The sequence below is a fragment of the Oxyura jamaicensis genome, chromosome 1, assembly GCF_011077185.1.
Source record: "Oxyura jamaicensis isolate SHBP4307 breed ruddy duck chromosome 1, BPBGC_Ojam_1.0, whole genome shotgun sequence".
NCBI lineage: Eukaryota > Metazoa > Chordata > Aves > Anseriformes > Anatidae > Oxyura > Oxyura jamaicensis.
The window spans coordinates 188,546,495-188,574,307 of NC_048893.1; the positions used below are offsets into that span (position 1 = coordinate 188,546,495).

The 27,813-nt window shown below is 36.6% G+C and overlaps 1 protein-coding gene across 2 annotated transcripts in view; it reads left to right on the forward strand.

The window, feature by feature from the left end:
• GUCY1A2 (guanylate cyclase 1 soluble subunit alpha 2) overlaps positions 1–27,813 on the forward strand; it is a 145,844-nt gene that overhangs the window by 86,479 nt on the left and 31,552 nt on the right. For both annotated transcript variants that reach the window (XR_004751236.1, XM_035327465.1), the window contains exon 6: positions 7,250–7,393. Coding sequence is in view for 1 of the 2 variants with exons in the window: in XM_035327465.1 (XP_035183356.1) it covers positions 7,250–7,393 (144 nt within the window). In the remaining variant the exon portion in view is untranslated. The remainder of the gene's footprint in view (positions 1–7,249; positions 7,394–27,813) is intronic.

Below are 27,813 nucleotides of genomic sequence, written 5' to 3' on the forward strand. Positions count from 1 at the left end.
CCTCTCCTCTCCTCTCCTCTCCTCATTGGAAGTTACAAATCAGAAACAAACAAACAAACCAAAAAGCACCACCACCTCCAAACAAACAAAACAACAACAAACAGATTTCATTATTGCCAATGGGGGAAAAATAATATAAAAATATTTTCCATTACTTTAAGGTTTCTTTGGGCAATTTAAACATTACATCATGAAAAGTAATTTATATAGGAGATATTTCTTCCTCAAATTAGTAACAAAGGGAAAAATCAGTAGCTACACTATAACCTCAATTATCTAATTGTCAGGGGAACACTATAATGGTCCATCTTTGACAGTAGTGAATGTGGAAACTTGAAGAAATACAAGAAGCCATAATAGCTACTTATGACATATGGCATACTTTTTGGCCTTTCATTTTGAAATTTATGCCATGAAATGCAAGGTTATGTTCTTTATGGATGCACCTAGATCAGTGTGTCTGTATATTGGTACAGAGAGGAAACATTAACAGGCAAAGGGTGAAATGAGAGCCAAGTTTTTTAAGATGAAGAATAACACTTTTGTGTGGGGAAAAAAATTACATCCAAGCAGAGTTAGTTTGCTCAGTGAGAAGAGTCAAGGGAGAAAAGGGAAGAACATTAAATTACAATTATCTAAGTCATTATGCCTTTCCCTGCTGCTTATTTCTTTATTTTCATTTCTCAAGCTCTTTAAGAGGAAACTGATATCATTGCAACTGCAGTTCATTATTATTTCAATCTTATAAAATGAAACTTTATAGAATATCTTCCAGCAATAGGAGACTTTCTAGCTACTGGCAGACTGCTCATAAGTGATAAGAAACAGTTCAGTAATAAGCTTCCCTTCAGCTAAATATAGCATATACACTTTAAATGCTGTGGCTGTAAACAGGGTGTTCAGTGTAGAGAAACTGTTTAATATTCCAAGTTTACTGCCAACTTAAAATTATAAAATACATACTTACTTAAGCAGAAATAAATATTTCTGGTGATTAAAATAATAGAAACACATGAGACCATAAGCAGGATTTGATGCATTTAGAAACATAACTGAATTTGAAAAAGTATGTTACTCTAAGGAAGGAGGATAAGAAATCAAAGACCTGGAAAAGTCTGAAGAATACCTATGTCTACTTACTCTATTAGGACCTTGTTAAATGTGGCATGGGGCCTAAGAACAGAGAAAAAAAAAAAGCTGCTTGAGGACATATTACAACAGTCTTTTTTTTTTTCATTTCCAGTAAAAAAGTAAGAGTAAGTAGGTGGAAGAAAATGGGCATGCCCTTGCCCCCATTTCTCTTGATGGCCATTTTTTGTGATTTTTTTTTTCATGAGTTACCTGTGGTTTGACTTGAGTGGATTAGCTCTGCTAAAACAAGTACAAGAAGTAAATGAATGTAAAAATGAAATTTAAATTGTCTTTTTGCATCATCTGGTGAGGTATATACCGTGTCACCTACCAGAATTAAACAATTTGCTGTAAGTAGGCCTCAAGTATTAAAGTCTATAGGTGTGATACAGTAATAAAAATTATATACATAAGTTAACAGAATAAGCCAAATAATCTTTGAACAGCAATAGATTTTTCCTCATACATGTGATATGTAAAGGTTTCTTTTTCTCAAGAAAGAGTATCCTTGAACAAAAGATGCTTATGAAATATTTGCATATACACTGTCCAAAGTAACCCTGTACTCATCTGTTCACCTGTATATAACATGAAGATATCCAGGAGTCTTCTACAGTTCTTCATCCTGAATTGCACACCAAATTTGTTTCCAGTGTCCTGTGTGAGGGAAAAAAAGAAAAAAAAAAAAAAAAGTTATTTCTGCATACATATAAAAAAATAACGTGCTGAAGTATGAATGTTCCTTGAATGAATTTGGCTTGATAAGGGCTCCATTAGCAGTCAGTTTTGTCTCAAATGGACAGCCAGCTTTAACTAAAATCAGCAGTGCAACTTGCATTGAGGGCTTTTATTTCTGGATGACACTTTGAGGTAAAGACAGTACTTCGTTTACCTCTGAAGTGAAAGCAAGATGACTTTTTGTTTCCAACTTATTTATTTATTTAGAAAAAGAGAGTGTAACAGTCTGTAGAGACACTGGCATGGATTATTTTAGGGTGTTTATTTTTATTTTAGATATTCACTATGGAGTGATATAATAAATACCTACACACACTTCTGTGTATGTAGGAGATAGGAACAATAGCACACAAGTACCCTTCAGAGGAGGATAAAGGAACTACAGGGAACAAGCTGCTAAAGGTAGATGTTCTTCATGAAATAAAACAGCAGTTTTTGAACCTTCATTCCCATTCTTTTGTGCATAGTTAATCTTCTTTTAATTGCTCAATGCATAAAAAAGGAACACCTGCCCCAAACACACACGTTACTTTCAGCTCTTAAATAAAAACAAGGTGATGAGCACTCCACTGTAACAGTTATAATCCAAATTATCTATTAAGCTTTTACAGTAAACCTGCTGAGAGAGACAGGTCTACAACTAAAGCCAGTTCTCCCTCCACCTGCTTCCTTCAGTGCATTTAATTTTTGTGATTGTTGCAGGAATTTGCAATCAGAATTGGCACAAGAGTGACCACCAAGATTGAATTTTGATGCTTGTTTCCAGGCTGTGCTTTGGAAAAGGTGCTAGTAAGATTATTTTGAGTGTTGGGATTCCTGAGTATTTTAGATGAAAATCTTATACTTGCCATTACAGGTTTTGCTTTCAAAATAATCTTTTGCCCCACCCACACTGTGTGTATAAGACTGTGAAATGATGTGTGACAGTTCAGAGCCTTCATTGCTTCAGAAAGTTCATATATGTAATTCCTGGTGTGCCTTCATTTATTCATGAGGAAAAGTACCACACTTTCCCTTCTGAACTGCCACTGAATCAACACTCTGGCTTTATACCAGGGGGACATCATTTAGCTACAACTTCCAGTTTTTCAGTTAACGTAACAGAAGGTTTAGCTCCTGGTAGTTAGAAAAGACCCACTGGAGTTGCCCCAGGGACAATCTATTAACCTCTGTTCTCTGCTAACATTATTGGAGAAATGATATTCTGCCTGCTGGGCTCCTAGGTTCATCTGCAAATCATATTCCATCTAAAATCCATATGAATTAGGGATCAGTAAGTGACTGTAAGATAATTACTGTAGAGCTCAATCTCTATAAAATGTACTGTTCATATTTGTAACAGGGAAACTGTATCTGCAGTGAGTCTTACGCACTGTCACTATATAATGTTCAGCAGTCTGAGCATGTCTATCAAGAAGCAGTTTCTTAACTGTAGAGTTCACACAATTACTTCAATTACTTATGAATCTTAATCTTTGATGTGTTGTGGGGCCTGACTGAAAATCCTTTCGACATTGTCAATGACTTGGCAAGGAGTTACAGAAAGCTTGAGAGAAGACCTTTGTATAGCAGCGTAAGTAGCTGCAATGATTACTGGTTTCTTTCATTGTTAATTAAATATAAAAATGATATCCCATATTTTTTATAGATTGGTATAATTTTGACATCTAAGTTCAACCTCCCTTCTCTTCTATGGTATAATATGTATTATTTCCCAATTATGAAAAATCCAGTGAGTGTAAATTAGTCATAAGGGATGAAAAATGATTAACGGTGGGCCAGGCTGTCAATGAATGGCAAGAAATATTAAGACTATAAAGAAAAAATATTTAAATAGAACTAAAATATACTCAATAAAGGTAAAGCTGTCATTCACATGCAAAAAAAATGCTGAAATATTCAACAGAGGACATTTTGTTTTTTAAAAGAAACAACGTATTGCATGCTTACAGTAGCAAAATGTCTTTGCCTGTGTAGCTGTCTAGAAGGATATGACAATCAAATATATTAATGCATTATAATATTCATATTACAAAGCCAAAAACTCAGAAGTTAGTATAGCATCAGGTAGAGATTTCCTTTGAAGTTTGATTACTGTGCTTAGTTTGATTAGCATGATATTGGGCTGAGAGCAGCCCTGAGAAGAAGGACCTGGGGGTGCTGGTTGATGAGAAGCTTGACATGAGCCAGCAATGTGTGTTTGCAGCCCAGAAAGCCAACAGTATCTGGGGCTGCATCAAAAGCAGCGAGGACAGCAGAGTGAGGGAGGGGATACTCCCACTCTGCTCTGCTCTTGTGAGACCCCACCTGGAGCCCTGCGTTCAGTTCTGGGGCCCCCAGCACAAGAAGGACATGGATGTGTTAGAGCAAGTCTGGAGGAGGGCCATAATAATGACTAGATGGCTGGAGCACTACTATGAAGACAGGCTGAGGGAGCTGGGGTTGTACAGCCTGGTGAAGAGAGGGCTCTGGGGGACCTTACAGCAGCCTTAAAAGGGGGCTACAGGAAAACTGGGGAGGGACTCTTTGCCAGGGGATAGAATGATAGGACAAGTGGGAGTGGTTTTAAACTAGAGGGTAGACTTTGATTAGATATAAAGAGGAAATTCTTCACTCAGAGGGTGGTGAAGCCCTGGCACAGGCTGCCCAGAGAAGCTGTGGATGCCCGATCCCTGGAGTTGTTCAAGGCCAAGTTGGATGGAACTTTGGGAGTTCCACTGGTGGGAGGTGTCCTGGCACATGGAATGAGATGATCTTTTAATTGACTTGGAAGGTCCCTTTCAAATCAAACTATTCTATGATTCTACAGTCATCTTGAAGAGCATCAAATAGATCAAAAATAGAATGCTTCATCAAAATAGAATGCTTCTATTTTTAGCTGCATTGAGTAGTACCTTCCTTTTCTTCTAATGCTATTGACATTTACTCTAATCTTGGAAGTATAAGAAGTCATGGAGTTTTTGGAGAAAGAATTGGGAAAAAATACTGAGAAATGGAAAATTTGCCAAAACTGATTTTGAAGGATGACTGAATGAAGGTTAAAATTTGGGTAAGAGTCAGCATGGAAATTCCAGTTTAAATGCTTAGTCAGGGAAAATCTTAGTAGAGACTGAAACCAGTCACAGAATGGTAAAGCATTGGACCACCTTATCAGTAATCATCACATCTGGCCTTAACTAGCAGGTCAGTCTCAGCTGTCCTAATCTTTCCCCCGATACTCCAGTATTTTTGTCAGAGGAGTCTCATAGGGACATACATTTTAAAGGGTACTTCAATGGTACTATTATAATTTATATTTTCAGAATAAAGTTAAAATGAGGCAGCTGGATTCTCTTTTCCTGGTAGTACTCTGATATATTTGATGCAACTCTGTTGATGCTTCTCATTCTGTGAGTGCAATGTAGCAGTTAAATTGGCTTACATGGTTATGGAAATTTCTGAAGGGGAAGATGCTAACGAAATAAGTAGGTCTGCCTGAACATTGCAGTATGTGGTCCCAAATCTATACTTACTTAAAGTGGTATAATGCAACAAACTTTAGTGGAAAAGTCATTATGAAATTAAGTCATTCAACAAAGAGTAAAATTTGTATTTCATTTTTTGTATCTGTCATCAGAGATTCAACTCTCTGTGTAGTAATGCATTAATTTCTATTCAAACTGGTTATGTTCACAATTTTAAGGTTGACAATGTCCATCTATTTGGATTTCTGCTAATTCTTCCTTTTGTACTTGAAACATTTTGACCATCCATTTATTACCCATCCAGAGTGTCTTTTTTATCTCGATATTTTTTTTCTCATTGTGATCACGTGTTTTGTTACCCAGTTTGTACATTTTTCACCCACCCATTGCAATGTGCTTACCAATCCATCCATCTTTGAAAAGATGACCTAAACTGTAGGGATTTGCCAGTCTCTGCTTCTCATGGACAGAGATCCTGACATATAGACTGGGTAAAATGGGCAGGCAGACAGGGGTATTGATTGCTACCACATGTTTCTCTGCATGCAAATACTATTAGGAGCTTCTAAAAGTGAAGATGGCTAGCAGATGCCTCAGCTCTCAGTTCATGAGAAACCCTGAGTTGCTGTTTTATATCCTCCCGTATGATCACCAGGAAAGGCTAAGGTGTCAAATTTGGCAATGGGCTTGTAACAGCTTCTGACTTGCTCATACTGCTGTTCTAGATTCCAGCTTTGAATACATTTAAATATAAATGCTTACTTTTCAAGTTACTACCTTTTATTCTACTTCTACTTCTCAACATTGGAAATTAATCTGCAAAGGTCCAGGTCTACTACTGAGTTCCCACAGAAAGAAGAATCATCTGTATTTATTTGCTGTCTCCTTGCTTAATGCATGCTTCTTACCATAATCTTCGCTGAAGCCTTTTCTGCCATTCCTATAGTGTTGTCAGCAGGGTGAAAACCAAATTAGTTATGTAGCAAAAAAACAAACTAAACCTTGAGGGCTGAGTCTGCCTGGGCATGTGCTCACAGACTTTGTGCAGAACATGCTGCAGATGTGAGGGCAGGTAGACTACAAAACACAATCCTGTCAATAAAGCTGCAGAACTCAAGGGCATCAGTGTTTCTCAAGCTTCCTTCATCCAAAGCCAGAGGGCTCCTGTAATTTCCTTTGTTCCTGCTTCCTCCTGAGGGACAGCTTTCTTTAAAGAAAATCAAGGATGAGAGATAGGTAAGGCCTGTCTGAAGAGACCAGAGGGAACAGTCTGCTGAACTTGATGCCTGAAGGTAGGGAATTCACAGTCAGGTAGCCTGCACAGTAGAGAGAGGCAGGATTTCCTATTTGAAAATAACAGAGACAGATGCAGTCAAAAGTCTGTAGCAATAACATCTATTTTTAAATTCTCCCCTATACCAGAAAGAGCTCCCTCCTAATGAGAAGTCATAGACTCTCGACTGTTTTTTATGGTGACATTTTGCTTCTTCTAATTCTCTTCCTAATGTACTTTTCTAGCAGAGCAAATAATAATTATGAATTATAATCATGTGGTAATATTCTTACCAAACAACAAACTCAACCAGAATAGTGCCAACCAAAGCTGCAAGCAATTTCTCATTTAGGAAAATAGAGTTTTCTGCATTACTGCTATGGGAAAATGTCATATTATACATTGTTCTAGACATAATGATCCTCTTTGTTTATAATGTTGATGAACCACCATGCAACTGCTTGTCAGGTTTTGACTGCACCTGTTTGCAAACTCAGGTAATTATGCTCCGTTGTCTAATTGCTTATTTTATGGATGTTTTGCTCACATGTTTTTAAGCAATGCTATTTGATTGCAGATAACTAATGGTAGCGATCTCTTCTCATTATCATACTTTAACATTTGATTTGTCTGATTGCTGCAGGTGGAAACAATAGGTGATGCGTACTGCGTTGCGGCAGGGCTCCATAAGAAAAGCCTTAGTCATGCTAAAGCCATTGCCCTGATGGCACTGAAGATGATGGAGCTTTCAGAAGAGGTCCTCACTCCAGATGGGAGCCCTATTAAGGTAACCCCTTTGCTCTTTATTCTCAGCTAGTCAGTGGTACATTGGCCTGATTAATTCCACTGTTTTCTGTTGGTAGATATCTGCTGCTAAGAGAATTTGAAATTGCATTAAGATTTCACAGTCTTTTTTATGAGCATATTTCACTGGTGCCCATTGACAATCACAGCTACTTTAGTAAGCACAGCAGATGGCATAAAATCAGTAGAGACCTAAAATGCACCTTATGCACATTTTGGTGAATGTAGATCCCTACTTTGGACTAGCTGTCACTTTGTCATATGCATTGAATGCTTATTTGTAGCATTATGCACAATTAGGTGCACTCCTGGAGCCTTTCTTCTAGTTCAGTTTAGTGTGAGAAGACAGTTCACATGCTTCAGGACTGTCCCATGCTACAAGCCAAAATGTGTTATGGCATTTGGAAATACATTTCAGAAGTAGGCTCCTGATCTGAACTTCAGTGCTATTGTGGGGGCACTCGGTTCTGCATCTCTGAGGGGGACGTCTCTTTTTAAAACAGTTGATCTGAATCAAAGAGTGTGTGGATTGCCTGCTCTTTCTTGGTGGTAATGTACTTCTTTCCCACACAACTCCAATTCTTTCTACTAGATTAATATGGGAGGTAGCAGGAGGTGGAAAAACATGTCAATTTTTTACCATTTTAAAGTTTCACTCTGCTGTTCAGCTGCTTTTGATCTTGCACTGACCTTGTAGTTACTAGCATTTGTAATGAGTAATATTGAAGTAAAAGATGGAAATGCAACAGGGAAAAAAAATCCATGCATTTCTTTTACAAGGTTTGGATTACATATTGACTTCATTATGTGTACTCACTCCTGTTTCTGGTTAAATTGTTCTTCCCTTAATGCAAACTTTTGGTTTTCAGAGGAAATGGAGGGATTATTTGGAACAATTATTCAACACTGTCTAAAGCCTATAACAAAAGCCATATGTAGCTGGATAAGAAGGGTGGACAGAGTTCTCATGGGATAATTTAGATCATTGTTGAGTTGCACTTTGCAAACTGCAATTTCTCTTATCTATTAAAAATGACGGTTGCAACCATGGAAATGTTTTGTTTTGTTTGTTTGTTTATTTTTCCCAAGAATTCTAAGATGTTTTGAGGTTTTAAAACTTGAGAGAAAATAGGTAAAACTAAAAAAAAATAAAAAAAAAATAAAAAATCAGTGCTGCTGAGATGCTTCTTGAGCAATGAGATTATATGTTACTAAGTTCCAACCTTTCTCAAGGTTAAATCAAATCTGGTCTATACTGCTTGAACTCTTTGTATGTCGTGAATCAAGAGAGCTTTAATCCAAATGAATTGTTATGCCCTGAAAGGAGAAAGGAGAGTGTGGACACAACTCAGCCAAGCTAGAAATTCTATGAAATATGGCAATGCAATATTAAAATGAAAATATATTAAGTTCTGGATTAAATATTTCAATTTTTTAGTGTTGATGGTTTGGTTGCTTTTTATTTTTTAATTCCAGAAGAAAATATTTATTTGATTACTGCAAAATGTCCACATATCCAAAAGCATAACTTTTTGTAAAAATACCTTGGACTATGGATGTGGAAGAAAAATTCTGGAAAAGTTTACATGGGCATTTTTCAAACACAGAATAAACATTAAAAGACAAATGTTTTCTAAAGACTGAAGAAGAGATAGCATTTTAAATTTTGATGTAGGTAATCATTTACCAATTCATGAAATTGGTATTCATTTACTCCAATCAAAATAGATTTTCTACATTGTTTGATGATATCTCTATTTTTCCAATGAGTATAGCTGATTAATGCATTATATTTAAACTGTCACACTCTGCCTTCCAGATCCTCTACAACTTCTTACTTTCTTATGAATGATTCCTGCAATCATAGGGAAATTTTGAAGGTGTGTGTTTTACCCTTAGAGTCACAGTTTGTGGCTGTTTTCATTACTACTGTCACTTTTCTTTCAGAAAATTCTTCATGGTTTCAGTGACTGCATAAGAAAACTTATAAAAGAAAGAATATGAAGACAATGCATAGCAAATATGCTTACATAAAAAAGAAAATGCTAAGAATAACTGCATATGTTCAAAAAGTCCTAATGAACTTCCTTTTGAATTCAGAACTATCAGTTCATCATATCTTATGCTGAAAGTAGAGGTACTGAGAAGGTCCTCAGTGGGCGTCAGTTATCCTGTTTTCAGTTTTAAGTGTGAGTGATTTCAAAGCTGGAGGGCTGATGATACCAACTAATCACACCTCCAGTGTGACATAAGCTTAGGAAGTTATTGTTGCCTTTGTAGTGAGCCTGCTAATTCATGTTTTTTAAACAATTATCATTTAGAAAGGCATCTCTATTAGATTTTAAATATATCGGGGTTAGGATTCTTCTCACCTGAATTTCTACTCTGTAAAAACTATAGAAAAAAGGACTTTTGGTCTACTCTAATTTGTCCTAGTTTAGGTATCTACTCTTGTATGAGATGAATCACACTCTAAAAATGTGTATTTTCTCAGTTTTCTGTAAGGGAAGTCTGTAGACCTAGCCTAAATGTGGCTGTCTACACTGTAAGCTTCTACACTCTGTCAGATGAATCCTCCTACAAATGGCAAAGAATGCATAGTTTTCTTGCTGATTATGTCAATGATCGTCACAGTTAAAGTGTATGCACTACTTCTAAATTGAATTGGCATGACTAACTTCCAGCCAACGCTGAGTTGCATAGAGTGGTCCCTGTATTCATTAGTTTTTCACAAAACTGTGAAGGTGTCCATTGTGCCACAGACTCCTCCTAACAAATACACGGAGACTCCTCTTAACAAATACTCCTCTTAACAAATACACAAATATAAATTATATATATAATCCACCTGAAGTTTAAGGAGCCCCTAAGTGTGTTTAAATGTTATTATGGACTCAGCTCAGGACCGTTAATAGGAACCTTATTGCTTCACAGATTTTATAACGAGGCCCCACCATTAAAATAGTTAATATATTAACTATTATATATAACATTAAGAGTAAATATGAAGTACACTCTGTGAGCTATGAAATGGTCTCACTTCTATACAGCGAACTACAATGTATGGCAATGTGGTTACTTTGAACTGGTCCTATTGATATGGATGTCAAAACAAGTGCAGTATTTTGACTATATTTTGACCTTAATTCATATCTGTGACTCATGTTACTGAGATCAATTCACATTCCCTGAGTCCTTGCCAAGTGTTTCAAAGATAGAATACTGATGCAGGTTTTTTCTTGTATTGAAAAACCTGTATCAGTGTTTGGATATTTGAAAACTTGAAATCAGAGGGCACTTTTCCTCATGCTGAACTCTCTTTTTGATATTTTTGACAGTTTTCATGAACAACTGTGACCTTCATTCTTTGTGATGGTTTACTAGCTATTTTGAAAAAAATAAGTACTTCACCAACTCTGAGACAAATTTTCAAAATGTAATTCCTAAAAATAAGGGACATTCTGATCTCAGGAGTAAACAACTGTGTTCTCAAGTTCCCCCCCAAAAAAAATTTGGCTGATAAACCTTAACTGAATAGGAGGAAGTCATTCTGTCATTCTCAGACATTTTATGTGACACCACAGTAACTTGAAGTTTGATTTCTGTTAATAGGCAGATTATTATAGAAAAGTTATTCTGTTCTGACTGCACCTTCTCATAAGAAGTAAACACATTAAAGTCTTGTTGGTGTTTGCCGTGGATTTATTTTCCAGAGGCATACCTCTTGTTTAAGTTCTGAGATCAGCAACAAAAAATGAGTTCAGAAGTTATCCCTCAGCTTGTAGGGGTGTGACTGATTATGATGCACATTTAAGATGGCTAATTCCTTACATAGGCAATGTTTTTTTTAGGCAGACTCAACTTATGAATCTCTTTGAGTTGTCCTGCTTGCAGAGATTTCAGCTCTAGGGAAGCTTAACTGCAATTATGAAACATAGTGCTTTTTATTTGATGATTACTCAATGAGGTACATCTGACTTTATGATTATGGTTTACTAAAATACTTTGAATATATTTTGTTGTCATCTCAGGACTGAATTTGCCATAATGTAAACGTTTACATTTTGTGCTGCTTGAAATGATCATCCCCTGTGGCAACAGCTTATTGACATCTTACTGAATTACACTTAACAGAGCCCCAGAGAGGGACTCGAGAAGTTCGGGAGAAAAAGTAAATGAATGAAAAATATTATAGCACATAAGTGGGAATTTATGAAAGATTTTCACCCATAACGTGCATTAGCAGACAATCAAATGAGGTTTGTTATCTGGGTTCACAGTTATCATTTGAAAGTGTTCACTGGACACTTTATGAAAAAATCTGTCCCTTAGAGGACAGAGGACCTGTGTGACTAGCAAACGCTGATGGGCCTCAGGATGGTGACAAGGTGTAAGAAGCAGGTCTGGTTTATATCCAGCCCCTGGTCTCACCCTGTGAGTCAGAACTCCTAGCGTGCTGATGAGGGCACTGTGGTGTGCTGCTGACGTGTACTCCGGCATTTATCACTTCCAGCATAGCCAAGGGCAGTGAAAATGCACAGGCAGAATGAAGACCCCAGGCCTTCACTCCTTATACCAACGTGAGTAGCCTGTGATTTGCACAGTAATGAAAAAATTTTTGCAGAGAGTGGGCAGCCTCCACAAGTCGTATCATCAGGGTTGTAACATAGTCTGCTCTTTTTGAAAGAAATATTTGTAGCAGAAAATGGGCTGACAGTTCTCCTGTGAGTGATGGAGGATACAATATTTTTTACTCAGTTCTATTTGAGGCAAAATCCCATTACTATAATATGAGCTAAGGCCTTAGTACAAAAGAAGGACTTCTGGCTCAGACACTGCTTGTAGAATTGTTATCCTTTTGGCAAAATGCATTTTAGTCCAGCAGCTCTCATCTGATTTAGTGTCTGTGCCACTAATTATAGTGCCGTATGACTGTAGTTTGAAAATATTGATTTAAAATTCTACATTTAAATAAGCTTTACTTGAATTTAGGATATTCTTCATATTTTACTGGATTTCTTCAGATAAAGTGGAAGTGTGTTAATTTTAATAGCTAGAGATAATGTTGTAAGAAGAATTCTCCAGAGTATAGGAGTATACTCTCCAGAGTATATATAAGGTCACCAAGCGTATCTCATTTAATGTGTTTAAACCCATCAGATATTATCAATGGCATCACTTTTTATCATGCTTTAAATCCTGCCCAATCATTTAATATGCAGTGTGTACCCCAAAGACATGGAAAGGCCTCCTTTGCAGTTTATTGTTAAAGGGACTGGTTTGGCAGAAAAAAACTAGTTTTGACTAATGAGATTTTCCTGAGAGGTTATTCTGTCAGATTGCCAGCTTTTTTTTTTCTTTCCCGTCCCCCGGGCGCCCCCCCCCATGTGAAGGCGGTCCTAGTAGGACTACTGAGAACACACTGAGAAAAAGTGAATGATTTAAATGAAGCTGGAGTAATTAACTGCAATTAACTGCAAAAATGAGAATTAGGCCTGTAAATGCTTTAATCAGAAACTGAAGCAAACACGTACCCTCAGTTTTCTCTCTGCTTACCTGCTAAAAACTAGTTCATGAAATAATGTAAAGTGGAGGAGGTTTTCTAGCTGATGCTGGCTTTAGTTGGATTAATTAATTCTCAGGTGAAAGAGATGGGACCTTGTATTCACTGGGATTGCAAGGCACGTAGTCTAGTCCTTGTCTCAATTGTTTCTTTGTTATCAAGATACAGTGCCTTTGCAGCTTCTAACTTTCAGATGTGCATTGCCTAACCTTTTATTATTATTATTATTATTGGATTTATAAACTGCACTCAAACAATGTTTTGAATCAATGTTTGAAATCAATTCTGGCAGTAACACTATCAACACAAGAGCCTGTCTTTATCTTTCAGCTAGCAAAATAAAAACAACATGGCAGAGGGAGAATTTCATATTGAGGTTGGGATTAACCTCATCTAATTTCAAATCCTGACAGTGTAGGAAAATGCATCAAAATATCTTCCTCTGTAAAAGGAGAGAATATAGGTATTTTAGTCTATATTCATCTGACATGCTTTCAGTGTCTACTTCATAATGAAATATTTGAATGAATATTTGTCAGGTAAGTCCTACCTCCAGGGTGAGCAGGCTAATGAGCTCTCAGATATATGGATGATTCCAATGGAAGGAGCTGGACTGAAACACAGGTTCAAATCTTTGTTCAGTCACAGCCTTCCCATTTGAATTTTAGATGTTTTCCAAGCATTCCATACTTCAACTTCCTAAACATACAGTGTAGGTGACAGCAAATGTTTGCAAGTAAAACCATTTCTGCAGCATGCCTGAGTCATCTGGCTTTACAGCCATGCCACTGCATTAGTTTTGGTTTGTGTTGTCTTTTTACATGCCTGTGTTTTTAATGACTGGAACAATGAAAGCCTGATTTTGATATACCTCTGATCACTGCTTCCAGAGTGGTAACTATTAATAAGCATGAACTCTGGCTCCTGAGTAGAGGTGTGAAGAAAATATCTCTGTGTTGTAATAGTTTATGCCCACAGTGGGAGGGACACATGGCAATGGGCAATGAGTTTCAGTGTGTGTAACATCTTCTGTCTACTCATTAAGTGTTCCCTTTTGCCCTATGGTAATATGGCAGTTGGACCCAGAACACAAGTAGAGTGAAAGCACTGACGTTTGCTTGAATATATGCTTTTTATGAGTTTCTAAATGAAGCAGCCATTCCCAAACATACAATGAAGGAGAGTACTTCAGCGAGTGTTATCTGTGTAATCCTTTTCATTGTGTCTTGCCTTGTTTTAATTTAGATTGTGGCATGCTAGTTAGTGGTCCTCACCAAATGTGCATCTTTACGTAAGCAGTAACAGGTTGTCTGCTTTGTTTTAAGTTGTTGAAAGGATGACTGCTGATGCAAGCATTCTCATCAGCCATGTGTGAAGAGCTGCGGCGTTGCTGCAATGCTCCTTGCTCCATCTGTGGTCTCCTAGCAACTTCGCCTTGTACCTAATGTCTAAATCAGCCTCTGGAAGGTATATAATATCCTACTTCAGGCTGGATAGCCTCAAATAACTAATTTCATTGTGTTAAAAGAAAAAATCTGAAACAGTTCCACAAAAGAAGGACTGTCATTAAGAAATATTTTTACTAAAAATGGATGAAGAAGCCAGTGCAATGGTGTTTAGTTTTACAGGCTTACCAACATTTGGGCAGCATTACTCCCTTGAGGAGCCTTCAGAGCTGCACGTTACAGGGCAAAGCCCAGTACTTTTTCTCGAGAGTGTGCACTAGAAATGGTGAACCTAAGCCAGCTCTGGAGACAGTTCCCTGGACTTGAGGAGAATTTCAGTTCCTGCTCCATACCTGCATTTGGATATGCAAAGTGAGAGAAGCTGGTCTCCATCGCTCTCTATGCTTCTGGGAAATCGCAGAAATTGCAGGTTTTATTAGGCTATCCTAGGGGAAAAATTAAACCTTCCTCAGCCCTCCAATCATTTTCACTCAAGTGCTTCCTTTTGCTTGACTTTAATAATAGTCTTTATCATTATTTCAAAAAACACACCCATTATTTTCAACTTCCATTCTTTGGAAGGGACTTTATCATACCCAGTTATATATTACGCCCACTGTATGACAATGTTACTGAATATGTGTTGCAATAACAAGGGTATGTGGGGTTTAATATAACTACTAGCTGCACAACAGCAGCTTTGTGGAAGAGGTTGGTCTGAAAAATCAGACGGGTATTTATTCTGCTGAAGAAGGATGTTGCCCAAAGGGTTGGTTGTTCTTTCAGATGGCATGCATTTCTTGCTTTAATCAGGTAGCAGGGCAAAATCTGTGGTAGATGATAAAGGTAGACTTTTAAAGCTACCAGGGCTTGATCCTCCATAGCACGAGTGTCAACCTGCTGTGGAATAAATTGCAGGGCACAGAAACATGATATCAGGATTGGCAACACAATGTAAGCCCAAGTTGAATTAATTAATTACAAGGCTATAAAGATATTATTTTTCTGACTTCTGGGAGGAAGAGACCTGAAAGATGAGCAGAGAGCTAATTAATAACTTGTGGATCACTGGGAAGAGAATTTGCCTTTGGACCTTGGCATTCTCCTCTCATGCATTGCTTTCTGTGACATTGCTCTCCTAAGAGCAGGAATCACAGAATCATTAAGGTTGGAAAAGACCTCCAAGATCATCTGGTCCAACTGCCCCCCTGCCACTAATATTATCTACTAAACCATGTCCCTAAGTACCACATCCAACTTTTCCTTAAACCCCCAGTGAAGGTGACACAAAGCCCCGTTCTGTCTACTCTTGTCTCCATGGCAAAAGTGAAAAATACTTGTAAAAAACAGGGTACGTACCCAGGGCACCTTGTGGACTTTTCTATTATTAGTTCACAGTGATTACTCCACGTTCACAGTAGTTTGTGATTCACAGGATTTGGGTTTAACTGACTACAGAAATGCATCCATAATTCAGTCATGTGTCCTGTTCACTAAGGCAGGGAAAACCTTTCTGTGATGGATGTACCTAGTTCATAATTTTGTCCACGTGCCTCACAGTGAGCATTCATGACCTCCTCCACTTAACATAAGTAAGTGCAGAGGGAAGACCAGAGATGGTTTCAAGATTTAGTTCCTGCATGGGATTTGTGGCCACAGGATGTGCAGCTGGATTGCGGGGTTAGGTTTAAGGTCACTGGTCTGATTCTCACGGTTCAGCAGTTGTTCCAGACACAAATGCCTCCAAGTAATGTACCATATGTCTGGCTAGTAGTAGAGCTGGTTGGGAATTTTCCATGGAAAGCATTTTTTGGCTGCAAACACTAAATTATCAAAACCAAAAACCTCCATAGAAATTCCTGGCCTCATTGTCATAAGTCAAGAATATAATTTTTTTATAAGATTATTATTTTTTTCTTTTGCTACAGAACAGAAAATAGATTAGTGACTAGGGCAATCACCTGAAAAATAAAAGGAGAAAGAAAAGGAATTAAGGAATTAAAACAGAGTAAAGATTGAAGTAGTGTCCTTTTTTTTTTTTTTTTTTTTTTTAACTTGGGCATTCAATGTGCTAGGCGACAGTGCTAGCATATCTCCCTCTTACTTCACCCTCATGCAGATAGGTGAAAGAGACACAAGAAAGGTCCTCATTTCCATTTTCTTCAACCCTCTCCTTTGTTTCCTACTGCATGGATACTTTTGAATGAGGTCCACTAGAAATAAAACGACAAAAAACGGAGCTGAGCTGCTCCATGCCTACTTTTTTATACTGCATATGCTCTGTTATGCATTTAAATGGTGTAGCTCGTCTCTTCTCCATGCCCTTGTCCCTTAGAGAGGTTTCTCCCTCTGTTAATATAGTTTTGCTGGGAGGATTATGCTCACTGCAGAAAAGAGCCCCCACCCACCTCCTCAACAGAAAGATTTTCCATCTTGTGATAAAGAGCACCTTGGTAACCCTTGTCTTTTCCAACCCTGAATTGACAGCAGAGCCTTGCACAGATTCCCAGAAGAGCTGTCTTTGGGTTGTCTCATAGAGAACAGTGTCTTTCTCAGCCCCACTGGGTAATCCTGTAGATATGTTAACCTTTATGCAGCTCTGGCTCCATACTCTGTTGTCCACAATTAGGGGTTTTTTAGAGGCAGCTGCTAGCTGCCTCTTTGCAAGACCAAGATGAAGCAGTTGTATTTTTTAATGAGAATTCACTACTTTTCTTCCTCCATTCCCTCCAACACACACACTTCTGAGAGTAAAAGTCAGTCTGCTGTTTTAAGCACCATTTAGAAATCTCTATCACATAACTGTTGTCATTATGCTGTGCTAAACAGTGAGTCATGATGCTGTGCTATATTTGAGTGAACAGTTCAGATGGGGGGTGGATGCCAAAGGATAATACTTGGCCTTCTGTTTGAAGCTGACAAGTTCAGAAACATTGTTCAACTGTTTTAGAATAGTTTTGTTCCCTGAGGAAGAATGTATTTCCTGTAATAAATAAATCCATAAACTAAACTTTTAATGGTATTTCAGCTTCCTTTCATATCAGACATAGAGAGTTTTGGAAAAAATGCCAATACTTCAGAGGAACTTGCGACAGCTTCTTCTGTTCAAATGTCACCCTTAAATTTAAACTAGAGTAAAAGACATTCAATGTAAATAAAGAGCTTCAGAGACTTCATATTGAATAACCTGAACTTTTCTGTAGACAAAACGATCTGTATGTTCTGGTATATCTGATGTCTGACTTTGGGTTTTGCATTTATATTTGGGAGAGGAGAGGAGAAACATTAGTTTTTAATGGAAAAGAAGAAGAAACAAGACAAAATACTTCAAGGATGCTCATTTAATATAGGGGTTCTTTAGCTTCTTCCTAGCATGTGAATGATTTGATTAGGAGAATAAAAAGAAAGAGGATGGGTTAGGATGTACTGGAATTTCTCCCAGCTGGCAGAACTTGGAAGGATCCAAGTGATTATTATCCAATGGGAAGATATGATTCTTATGTGGGTTTGAAGCTTTCTTACAGGAAAAAGAATCAGCCCTGAGGAGGAAAGATGAGAAGTGATAGATTTCCAAATTCTCATTTTTCATTCAGGCAAAGTAAATATCCACACCAGCAAACACAAAGCATTGGATAATTTCATTCCTACTCTTGCTGAGATGGTTTTCCTAGAGTGAACAAGATAATCTTGATATTCAGATAAAGATTATAACACTAGTTAAAGTTTCCACCATTATCTTAAAATTTAAAGAGACAGAAACCAATTAAAATAAAGTTTATCTAAAGTGATGATATATTTGTTTTCTTGAAATTTGATGTTCATCAGGGAAACATAAGATGCTCTTTATAAAAAAGTATACTTCGAGTCTTCTGTGGAAGTAGAGACATCTCTTATATTAATTGGAATGGAAAGTGAGTAATTAAATCTCTAAATGCCTTATTAAAATTGTGTCTTTTATGAAATATTGTTTTTCTTTACATGACAGCTTAGTTGGTAGTAGGTGATACATTTAGAAAATGGATGAAAACGAATAGCTAACTTTACCAGAAAAAAAAGTCTAAAAAATAGGTATATTTTTGACCATGTAGTTTCTAGAATTCTTTTGGTGAGGAGCTAACTGCTGTTGTTACTACATTACTACTGTTATTTCTACAGGCTGGTCTTTTAGAAATCACACTGTGGCCACAAACAACTCCTTAAAGAATTAGATTTGTATCTGTTGTGAGCATCAGTCTGTTTGTCTTAAAAGACAGACACAGATTGAACCTTACCTTCAAGAAGACTTTTCTGTTTTTTTGAGATGGTGACAATGACCATAAAGGAATATGAAATGACAAGCATATTCCCTATTATTCCAATAAATATGGTGTTTTTCTGAAAAACAAACAAACAAAACAAAACAAAAAAACTGTGATCTGAAGGTGGCCTTATTGTTAATTTTATAAGTTTTTTTTTTTTTTTTTTTTTTTTTTTTATGATGTGTGGTTATAGGATTGTGGTCTTTTATTTATTTGTGATTTTTTTATTTTTATTTTTATTTTTTTTTCAGCTTGTGGTTGACTTTTTATCTTTTCCAGTTTACAGAGCACCAGGTTCAGTAACTGGTTATTGTACTTTCTTCCCAGTATTATTTAAAAGTCATCATCTCACAAAACACTGCTTGCTTAAACTTAGAAAATAGCATTGCTGATAAATTCTGAGTTTGATCATAATTCCTACTCATTTTATCAAAAATAGTCTAGGGGTTATAAGTGATGGAAACATTTAAGACTTGGTTAGCTACCTATACATTTGTGCATCTTAGTGGTTTGGGACCTGAGCTCAAGTCCTTTGACTTGAGTAGAAAATCTTTTACACTTATCTACCTTTGTTTAGCCTTTGATTTTCTGAGGTGAACCAGTTTCTGAATATCAGTTTGCAGATACTGGAAGATATATATATAGGAAGACTTAAAATTTTTCTATCTGTATAACAAGTACATATGTGTCCAAGAATTTACACAGTGATAGAACTGTACCATCCTGTAAAACCAAAAACGTGTGGAATGTCTCTTAGGCATTAAAATTGGCATGAGCCATAAATGCTCTGCAAGTCTCTGGATTTCTTTTTTCTCTCTTTTACTTTTATGGAAGTAAATAGATGACTCTGAAGGTTTAATTCAATCTGTGAGAGCTTTTACTTATAGGATACTTGACTATCTGAAGTGTTGAGTATGTTTTAAAAATAATTTTTATTTCAGTTGCGGATTTTATTCAACTATGAATACATTTAAGGGATTTGTATTTTGTAAGAACTACCATAGTCATGTTGAATTTAAAAATGATGGACTTGCATCTACCAAATCACTGCAGACTTTCAAACTTGTATGCGTTTCGCTGATACTTGTCTGCTCTAAACTGGTCTATTTTTGATTCTCTTGAAAACACCTATCTTTCTGGACTTGCTGAAGTGAATACTAAGAGATATTCACCTAAGAAAATTAGTTAATAGCCAAGTCCATGTCCCACACATAATTATATTTAGCTTTAGGCAATAACAACAAAAACTCTGAGTCATCATAACAAACTGAAGTTGTTCCTTAAATATACATAAGTATTCCCTAGCTACATAATATATAGGTATTTAATGAAAGGCCAGATACAGCAAACCTACGTGTGGCTGATCTGCAACCACATGAGCAGTTTATAGCCTTACAGACTAGTGTTATGGTTAATAGTAAGAATGATCGTTGAATGTCTAATTTTGCCACTTTTCAATAGCCCATGTGTTTTATGGTTAAAAGAGTATGCTTGTATTAAAGGGAAGTACAAATCCCATAACATTTAAATCTAGTAGGGAAAATGTATTTCAGTAATCCCTTGAATCTGTATGAACTGACAAGGACTATAATCAAAGTTTATTGGATGAGTTTGCTTCAAGACACTGTACAGAACTTGCCCTTAACGTATCATGCTGGGAAATCTCTGAGTAGCTTTACTGCTCAGACACATAGCAGTAGGATAATTATATTAAAAAAAAAAATATGTAAACTTCAAAATGTGTTAGTGGAGCTACATTTTATAAAAGAGAAGCCAATAACACATATATTCAAGAGAATGGGGGTTCAGACAGTTCAGACTGTTTTCAATTTTGTTGTAGCTTTTGGGATAATTGCAATTTCAACTGTAAAGCCTATGGAAGCTTGAGAAACCCATACAGCTTAAAAAAATACAGTGATGGATATTTTCTGTGGATGTCACTTTACTTTGTTAGCTTCTGTGCACTGAAGCAACATGAAAATATCTCCAAAATTAATAACCAAGTCTTTTCCTATATAAACTTTCAAACACTAATTACATTTCACACAAACTAATTTTAATATGGACAAGATACCTTAAACACTGAAATATTGTTGTGGGATGAAGGCAGTTCCATTATTTTTAACTCCAAAACTCCTGTCTCCATTTCACTGGGCTATCTGTACATAACTTTCTAAAAGGTGAAAATTAAATATGTTGTGGAGTTTAAACTCAGGGATTTTTGTTGTTGTATTTTGTTTGCTTGCTTGCTTGCTTGTTTTTTATATTTCTCTATATGTTTACCACAAAACATCACATCTCTTAGGAAGGTATTTGATATTCAAATTTACAGACTTCCTTTTCTTAAATTTTTGGGGAGAACAAAGCATGATTACATTATGTTTGTCACTGTATAAAACATTTTCTCTGCCAAAATGAAAATTTTCACAGGCTCCACTGAGTCTTTCATTTAACCCCATTTGTCTCCAGGGTACTGTCCCTGCATACTGGGCTCATTCTTCAAGTGTTGCATCTACTTTCACGGCCACAGTATTGGACTAGATGGTCTTTTGGTCTGATACAATACAGTTGTTTTTATATTCTTATCTAATGTACTGCCTACTCCTAGTCACAGACCTCTGCAGTTAAATGTCAACTTGTTTTTCTGAAGAAATGACACACTTTATAGCAAGGATAGCTTAAATAGTAAAAATAAAATAAAATAAAAAATAAATTAAAAAAATCTGTGTGCTGTGACTGAGGTCATGGCATCTTTTTCAGTCTGGTTACCCTACAACATTTTATGGTTGCTTATGCACTGCCATTTCCTCCCTGATGGCTTAGCAGAGAGCTTGTGAAATTGCTAATTATAAACATATTGAGGAGACTATGACATCCTTCTTCTGTTCTCAGAGCTTTCATTATTTCTGAGCATATGCCAAAGAATTTTTAGGCTTTTTGTTTTTCATGAGATCTTCCTTGATTTCTTCCATTTGTTGCATTGTGTGAACATTGTGTGTATTGGTTACCTAAGTTATGTGACATCTTTTATACCTGGACAGAGCAAAACCTTCTAGTGCATGAGAATGAATGATAAAAATCTAAATAAAGACTACTCTTATTCACATACAAACACTATTGTTTACAGGAGATGAGATTAATTCTGTAAATATCTGTTCACCAGTAAAGTAAGTGTTTAGTTGTGAGTGTTCATCACTAGAAAGATGAAAAAATTAAAAATCAAAATGATTGTTAAAAATGTATTATTTGTGAAGAAAAGATATTCTCATAGTAGAACTGTCTCTCTAGTTATGGCTACACAATTTTATAAAGCCATACTCTATAATCTACAAACTGTAATATACTTGAGTTTCCAATCTAGTTTTCTATGAAACTTACTGTGGTATTCTGCATAGTCGTCTTACAGAATTCAACATACCTTGATGTAGAGCCAGGCATATCATCCTTTTTCTGTTTTTCAACTTTTCTGTAAGTAGACTCAGATGAAGCTGAATCCAACAAAGAGTTACCAAGATGATGGAGGCCCTGGAGCACCTCTTCCATAAGGAGAGGCTGAAAGAGCTGGGACTTCTCAGCCTGGAGTAGATAAAGCTTAGGGGGATCTTATCAATGTCTATAAATACATGAAGGGAGGCTGCAAAGAAGATGGACCTAGTCTCTTTTCAGTGGTGCCCAGTGCCAGGACAAGAGGCAATGGGCACAAATGGAAAGACAAGAGTTTCCCTCTGAACATCAGAAAATACCTTTTTTTTTTTTTTTTTTCCTTAACTTTGAGAGTGACCAAGCACTGGCACAATTTGCCCAGAGATGTTGTGGAGTCTCCCTCCTTGGAGATCTGGTTAGAAATAAGTGTATATTTGACAACTTTATGTGTAGGAGACATCTTAAAACCAAAAAAATCTCTCTATTAATGCCTTTGTTTGGAACTAGGACCAAATTGCAACAGACTTCTTTTAATGTGGTCCTCTGAAGGTGGAAAAGCAACAAGTAACCCTGACAACTTCCTAAAAATTATTCTCTGTTATTATTCTCCAAAAAAAGCAAAAACAGAAAGAATCCAATAGGAAAAACTTGGTTAGTGGTTGTTTGCCTCTGGAATTGAATTCAATCCCTGTGCGTAAGAATCATGCAACAGTCAGTAGAAAGCACTGAAATGTGTGGAAATTTATGTGAGATGGGTTTATGCTACTAGTTTTGCTGCTGCTTCCTTTCCAAGAACACAAGATCAAATCTTTAACTAGACTTGTGTTTTCCTCAGCAGGAAGTGGGGGTGATGCAGATATGAGTATAGTTTATTTTGCCATGGAGACAAACCATTCATTTTGCTTGCAGACATTTCTAAAAGTCCATCTCCTTATGTGCCTTGCACAGTAATGACAATATATGAATAATGCGCTCACATCCTGATGCAACTACTTCCTGAATATACTTCCAATTTAGTGGGGCAATGTTCCAGATTGAGGAAATGACTGATAGGTTCTCCCATTACTTTGGGCTAGCAGAAGATGTAACATTTATAGCCCGATATCATTATAGCCATTATACTTTTCCTCCATTTGCTGTGACACCTCTGGAGGTCTGGTATGTAAACAAGTTGTGCATCTTTGTAGTTGCTCGTAAGTTGCACTATGGATTTAGACTGTTAAAATTTAACTTAACATTGGTCCTCTCTCTATACACTCCTCCTCTCCCAAACTTTTGTTTTTTCTTGTATTGGAATTTTATTTTTGAGGTGTTTTCTGTAAGTAAAATTCTTGTTTACATCATGTGATTATGCCCAGGCACATAGGTTATAGCCTTTAGGTCTGGGAAATTCCAGCATTTAAAATCTCCATAGATTAATATGGATTAACAGCCTTTGTCATTCTTTCTATGAATGCTGTGAATGAGGCCTGTGTTTTATTTTCTGTCTTGTGTCCTTAACTGCTACAACCTCTCCTCCCTTCCCTATAGCTGTTCTTCGTAAACTCAGGCAGCATAACCAGCCCTCAGCATACTGCCCTCTCACCAGCTTGCATTCCTCTCTGCTATCCTACCTTGTCTTTGACCCAAATAATTTCTCAGAAAAACTTTGTGTCAGGGAGAGTTAATTAAAATGGGTTAGACACTGTTTTTGTGCAATTCTGGAGATCTGCTGCAGTGTGCTCTCAGCTATTGGTGTCAGTACGAGGCTAACTGGGTGGAAATGCAGTCAGCCAATTCCTGTGACGTGATGGTACCTTCCCTTTTAAACTTCGTTGGACTGGACTGAGGTGATGTCAGAAGTAGCATTTGTGACCTCCATGGAAACAGCATGTTATCAAAACTGTTTCTTTTAGAAAGTATTTTTGGGGAGGCCTTCCAGGAGTCTCCAGGTTAAGCAGAAAAGGTTCTGTTCCTATAAAAAGTATTTAAAAATCCATTGTATGACATTTTCCTAGTGAATCAATTTGTTCAAATAATGACAAGAACATGTAGAGGGGAGGAGGGACTCTTGCTGCTGAGTCACATTTTAAGGACAGTTTTATTACCGCTTTCTCCTTACAGATAGGATGACAGACTAAGGAAAAAGGAACTGCAGTGAAGATATGCTGCCATTAATTAGTGCCTGTGGTCTACAAATTGAATCCAATGAACTTTTGAGGAACCCACCATCTGCATAGCTTTGAAAAAAATAGCAAAGACAGAAGACCAGAAATACACTGGCGATTAAGGGACAGAGAGATCTGAAAAGTTATGTGTTCCAGGTTTACACCAGTTAGCTTGAGTGTCCATAAGAGTCTAGTGAAAGCATCACAGGATATGCACTCAGCAGAGCTGAGTTGTCTTTTGCCTTAGAAGACCCCGTGTCACAACAGGTTAAAAGCAAAGAAACCTGGAAAGGCATCCCTTTGTGCTTGTCTTTTTCTGGTATTTTTTCATAGGTGTTGATGACTGCCATGGTTTAAGCCAGGACGTTAGTCTTCAAGGCCATTTGGACTGAGCCAGTTGCAATGCCATGCTTTTATGGTTATATTGAGGCAAGCACATCTTCAGAAAGTTTGGAGTCTCTATGCCTCACTGAAAACTTAAAGTGCGGATATAGCTTTAAAGATATTCCTAATAGAAGAATTCCCTTTCTTGGTTTGGAAAAATACAAATTAAAAAAATAGAGTTACAAAGATCTCATGTTTGCTTGACTGTATTTCTTTGTGATGACTGTAAAAGTGTATTTCCTGGTCAACAGGTTCTTCACACTTTGGTGTAATTTTAAAAAAATCTGCATGCTTTTTGAGGTGCTATGTTCTATAAGTTAAAAGGATGTTAATTAAATGTACACTTTAAAGAAGATTTGCTTTTTGCTCACATTCACTTATTAAGTTCAGCTACATGATTTTGGATGGTTGCTGGTGTGAATAAAACCCCTGTTTATTTTTATAGAAAATAATTAACTTCAGAGAAGAGAAAATAAGTTTTCATTACCACATTTCTACTATAGGGAATGGTGTCTGTGGAACACGTAGTCTGAATATTATTCATCCTTCCCATGGGGATTATTAGAAGTGCATTAGGATTCTCTGAATTTGCTTACAGACCAAGATCAATTTCTAAGTAAGACTAAATGAAGAAAAACTGTGGTGAGTTATCACAGTCCACCGTAGTAGCTGCTTTATAATGAGCTTTGAGACACACCATAATGCAGTCTATTGTTGCAAGTATCTTTTGTACTCACACTGCCTACCTTTTATAAAGTAATTAGAATTTAACATGCAACAGCTTTGAAATGTATGAAGCCAAACCCTTAATGTGGGAAGCTTCTGGGATTAAACAATTTTGCAGAGAGAAATCTTAAATGTGTTTTGACTAATTTCATTGAAGGTTCATCTACAGCATTTTATATGTGAATCTATTAATTTTACAGGCCTTACAACTCTAATTAAAGATGTCATTGTTTTCATTTTACATTTCAGTCCTGAACATTTCTAATACAGCCATAACATTTTTACTTAGTAATGAAGTAATTGTTATAAAATGCCAGTCACTGATTTGAATTTTAGAAAGTACATTTTTAAATGCATGATCACAGGCTTGGCTGACTAATGTTAGGTAGTTAGTTTTGGTCTCTTGCCCCTGTCAATGATGATCCAATAGTTTTGCTTGTTCATCAAGTAGCTCAGCGCAACAGAAAAGGATCAGTGGATGAAGCCTTTACATCTACAGTCAATGTATATTTTTGGGCTTTCACTTGGACTATTTTTGTTTCTTTGACTGAATGCCTCCACTGTACGTGATCTGAAAGACCAAGTGCTGATTTGGACCCTGATATACCCATAAGGGGTTTTCTTGCCTTCGATGTACACCTTGAGCACAGCTCCTGCTTTAATTTCATCTGACAGTGATCTAGTTAACAAGCACATAAACTGCTTGTTAAAATGAAGCAATGTAGAGTAAGAAGGGACAACAGGGGCACTTTCTTCAAAATTGCACTGTTTTGTTGACTGAAACCCACTGTAGGATGTAGTTTAATTTTACATTGGAAGTTGCTGCCCTTTATTGAGGTGATTCTTTCTCTCATCCTTATGCAGGATGAATGTGCAACTCCCTAAATATTTCCCCTGAAAAGGTTTATTTTAATGCTTTTCTACATGAAGCAGAATATTAACCATCCAACTACAGTTTAACTGTGACTGTCTGTGATGAAGAACAGAACAACGCCAAAATAACATGACTAGTTCAATGTAAAATTGCAGTTTTTAGCAGAACTGACTGACTGATTCCTAAAGGATGACTGTCAAAAATGTTATTAATTTTCCTGTCTGACAAGACTATACTAATTTATTATACATGGTATACTCAATACTGAAAAATATGTTGTTAAACATAGATCATATTATCATTTTAAAGAAATGTTAAAAATCTGAGTTAATTTTCTAAATAAAATCTTTTCAATGTAATCGGTATATTCTCCATTTTCATCTCTAGTCACTTATTCAATCTTATAGCCTAATCTGAGCAGAAGTTTTCTGCCAAAACAAGCTTTTGATTCAATGACACCAAAGATGTCTTTCAGTATGAGTTTCAGTAACATACTGACAGCTTTCTTTATGACCAGTGTAGTCTATGGCTTTCCAGGGATTGAAAGCCTTCTGTCATTCCCATTTCACCTACCAGAACTGTAGTCTACAAACACCCAGTTCATATCAAAAAGTTTTAGGTTTCAAGTCTCACTGTTGTGCTCCCAGGCTCTAAGTCCCAGCTTAGATGCTCCCCAGTGTCTCTGAAGACATCCCTTTGCCCACTGAGGACCAGAGAAGGTATAAATCTTTTGAGACCTGGTTCTGCTGAAGGTTCTGAGTTTGGGATCCATCTGTTTTCCAAAATGTTTAATTATTTTTAATATTTCCCAACCTGGCATCTGCTAAAAGTCATAAATTTATTTTCTCGGAAAAATAAAAATAAATGTGTTCCTCTTAATATTTTCACACCTTCCTATTACCATAGAAATAGATGTTCAAATATTGGACACAACTCTGTATCTCAGTGACTGTTTTCAATTACTTGTGAGTGTTCTTTGTACTAAGTTCAGAGCATTAGCTTCATTTTATGTAGATTTGTTCAAAGAGATAAAGCAGATTCTCAAAGTTATTTTGGAAGTATTTTCAAAATGCTAAACCCTAGTTCAGCCCAAGTGTTTAGACTAAGTTTATATAAATGCAAAGGAGAATGTGAGCAGAGTTACACTTAATTTCAAACTGATGTTCAAAATTCTGCTGTCTCTTTAAGCGGTTTCAAGGTATTAAAAAGAAATCACCTAGCCCATCTGTTATTAAGGATGACAGAAACACAGACTTTTTGGCAGTTATTTGAAACCCTCAAAATTATCACGACTTTTTAATTAGTTGTTCTTAAATGGAATATGATGCTGGACATCATAGGAAAGACACCTACTAATATATCCTGTCCATCTTACTGTCAACATTATTATGATGTATTTTGTTGTTGTTGCTTGTTTGTATGTTTTACTATATTTTAGAGAAATAAAGAAAAGACCTGTATGATATAGCTTAACGCACTTGCCTCAGGAGTCTGCTGAAGTTCATACAGTCTATGTAGACCTGAGAAAGCTTCTCTGGATATT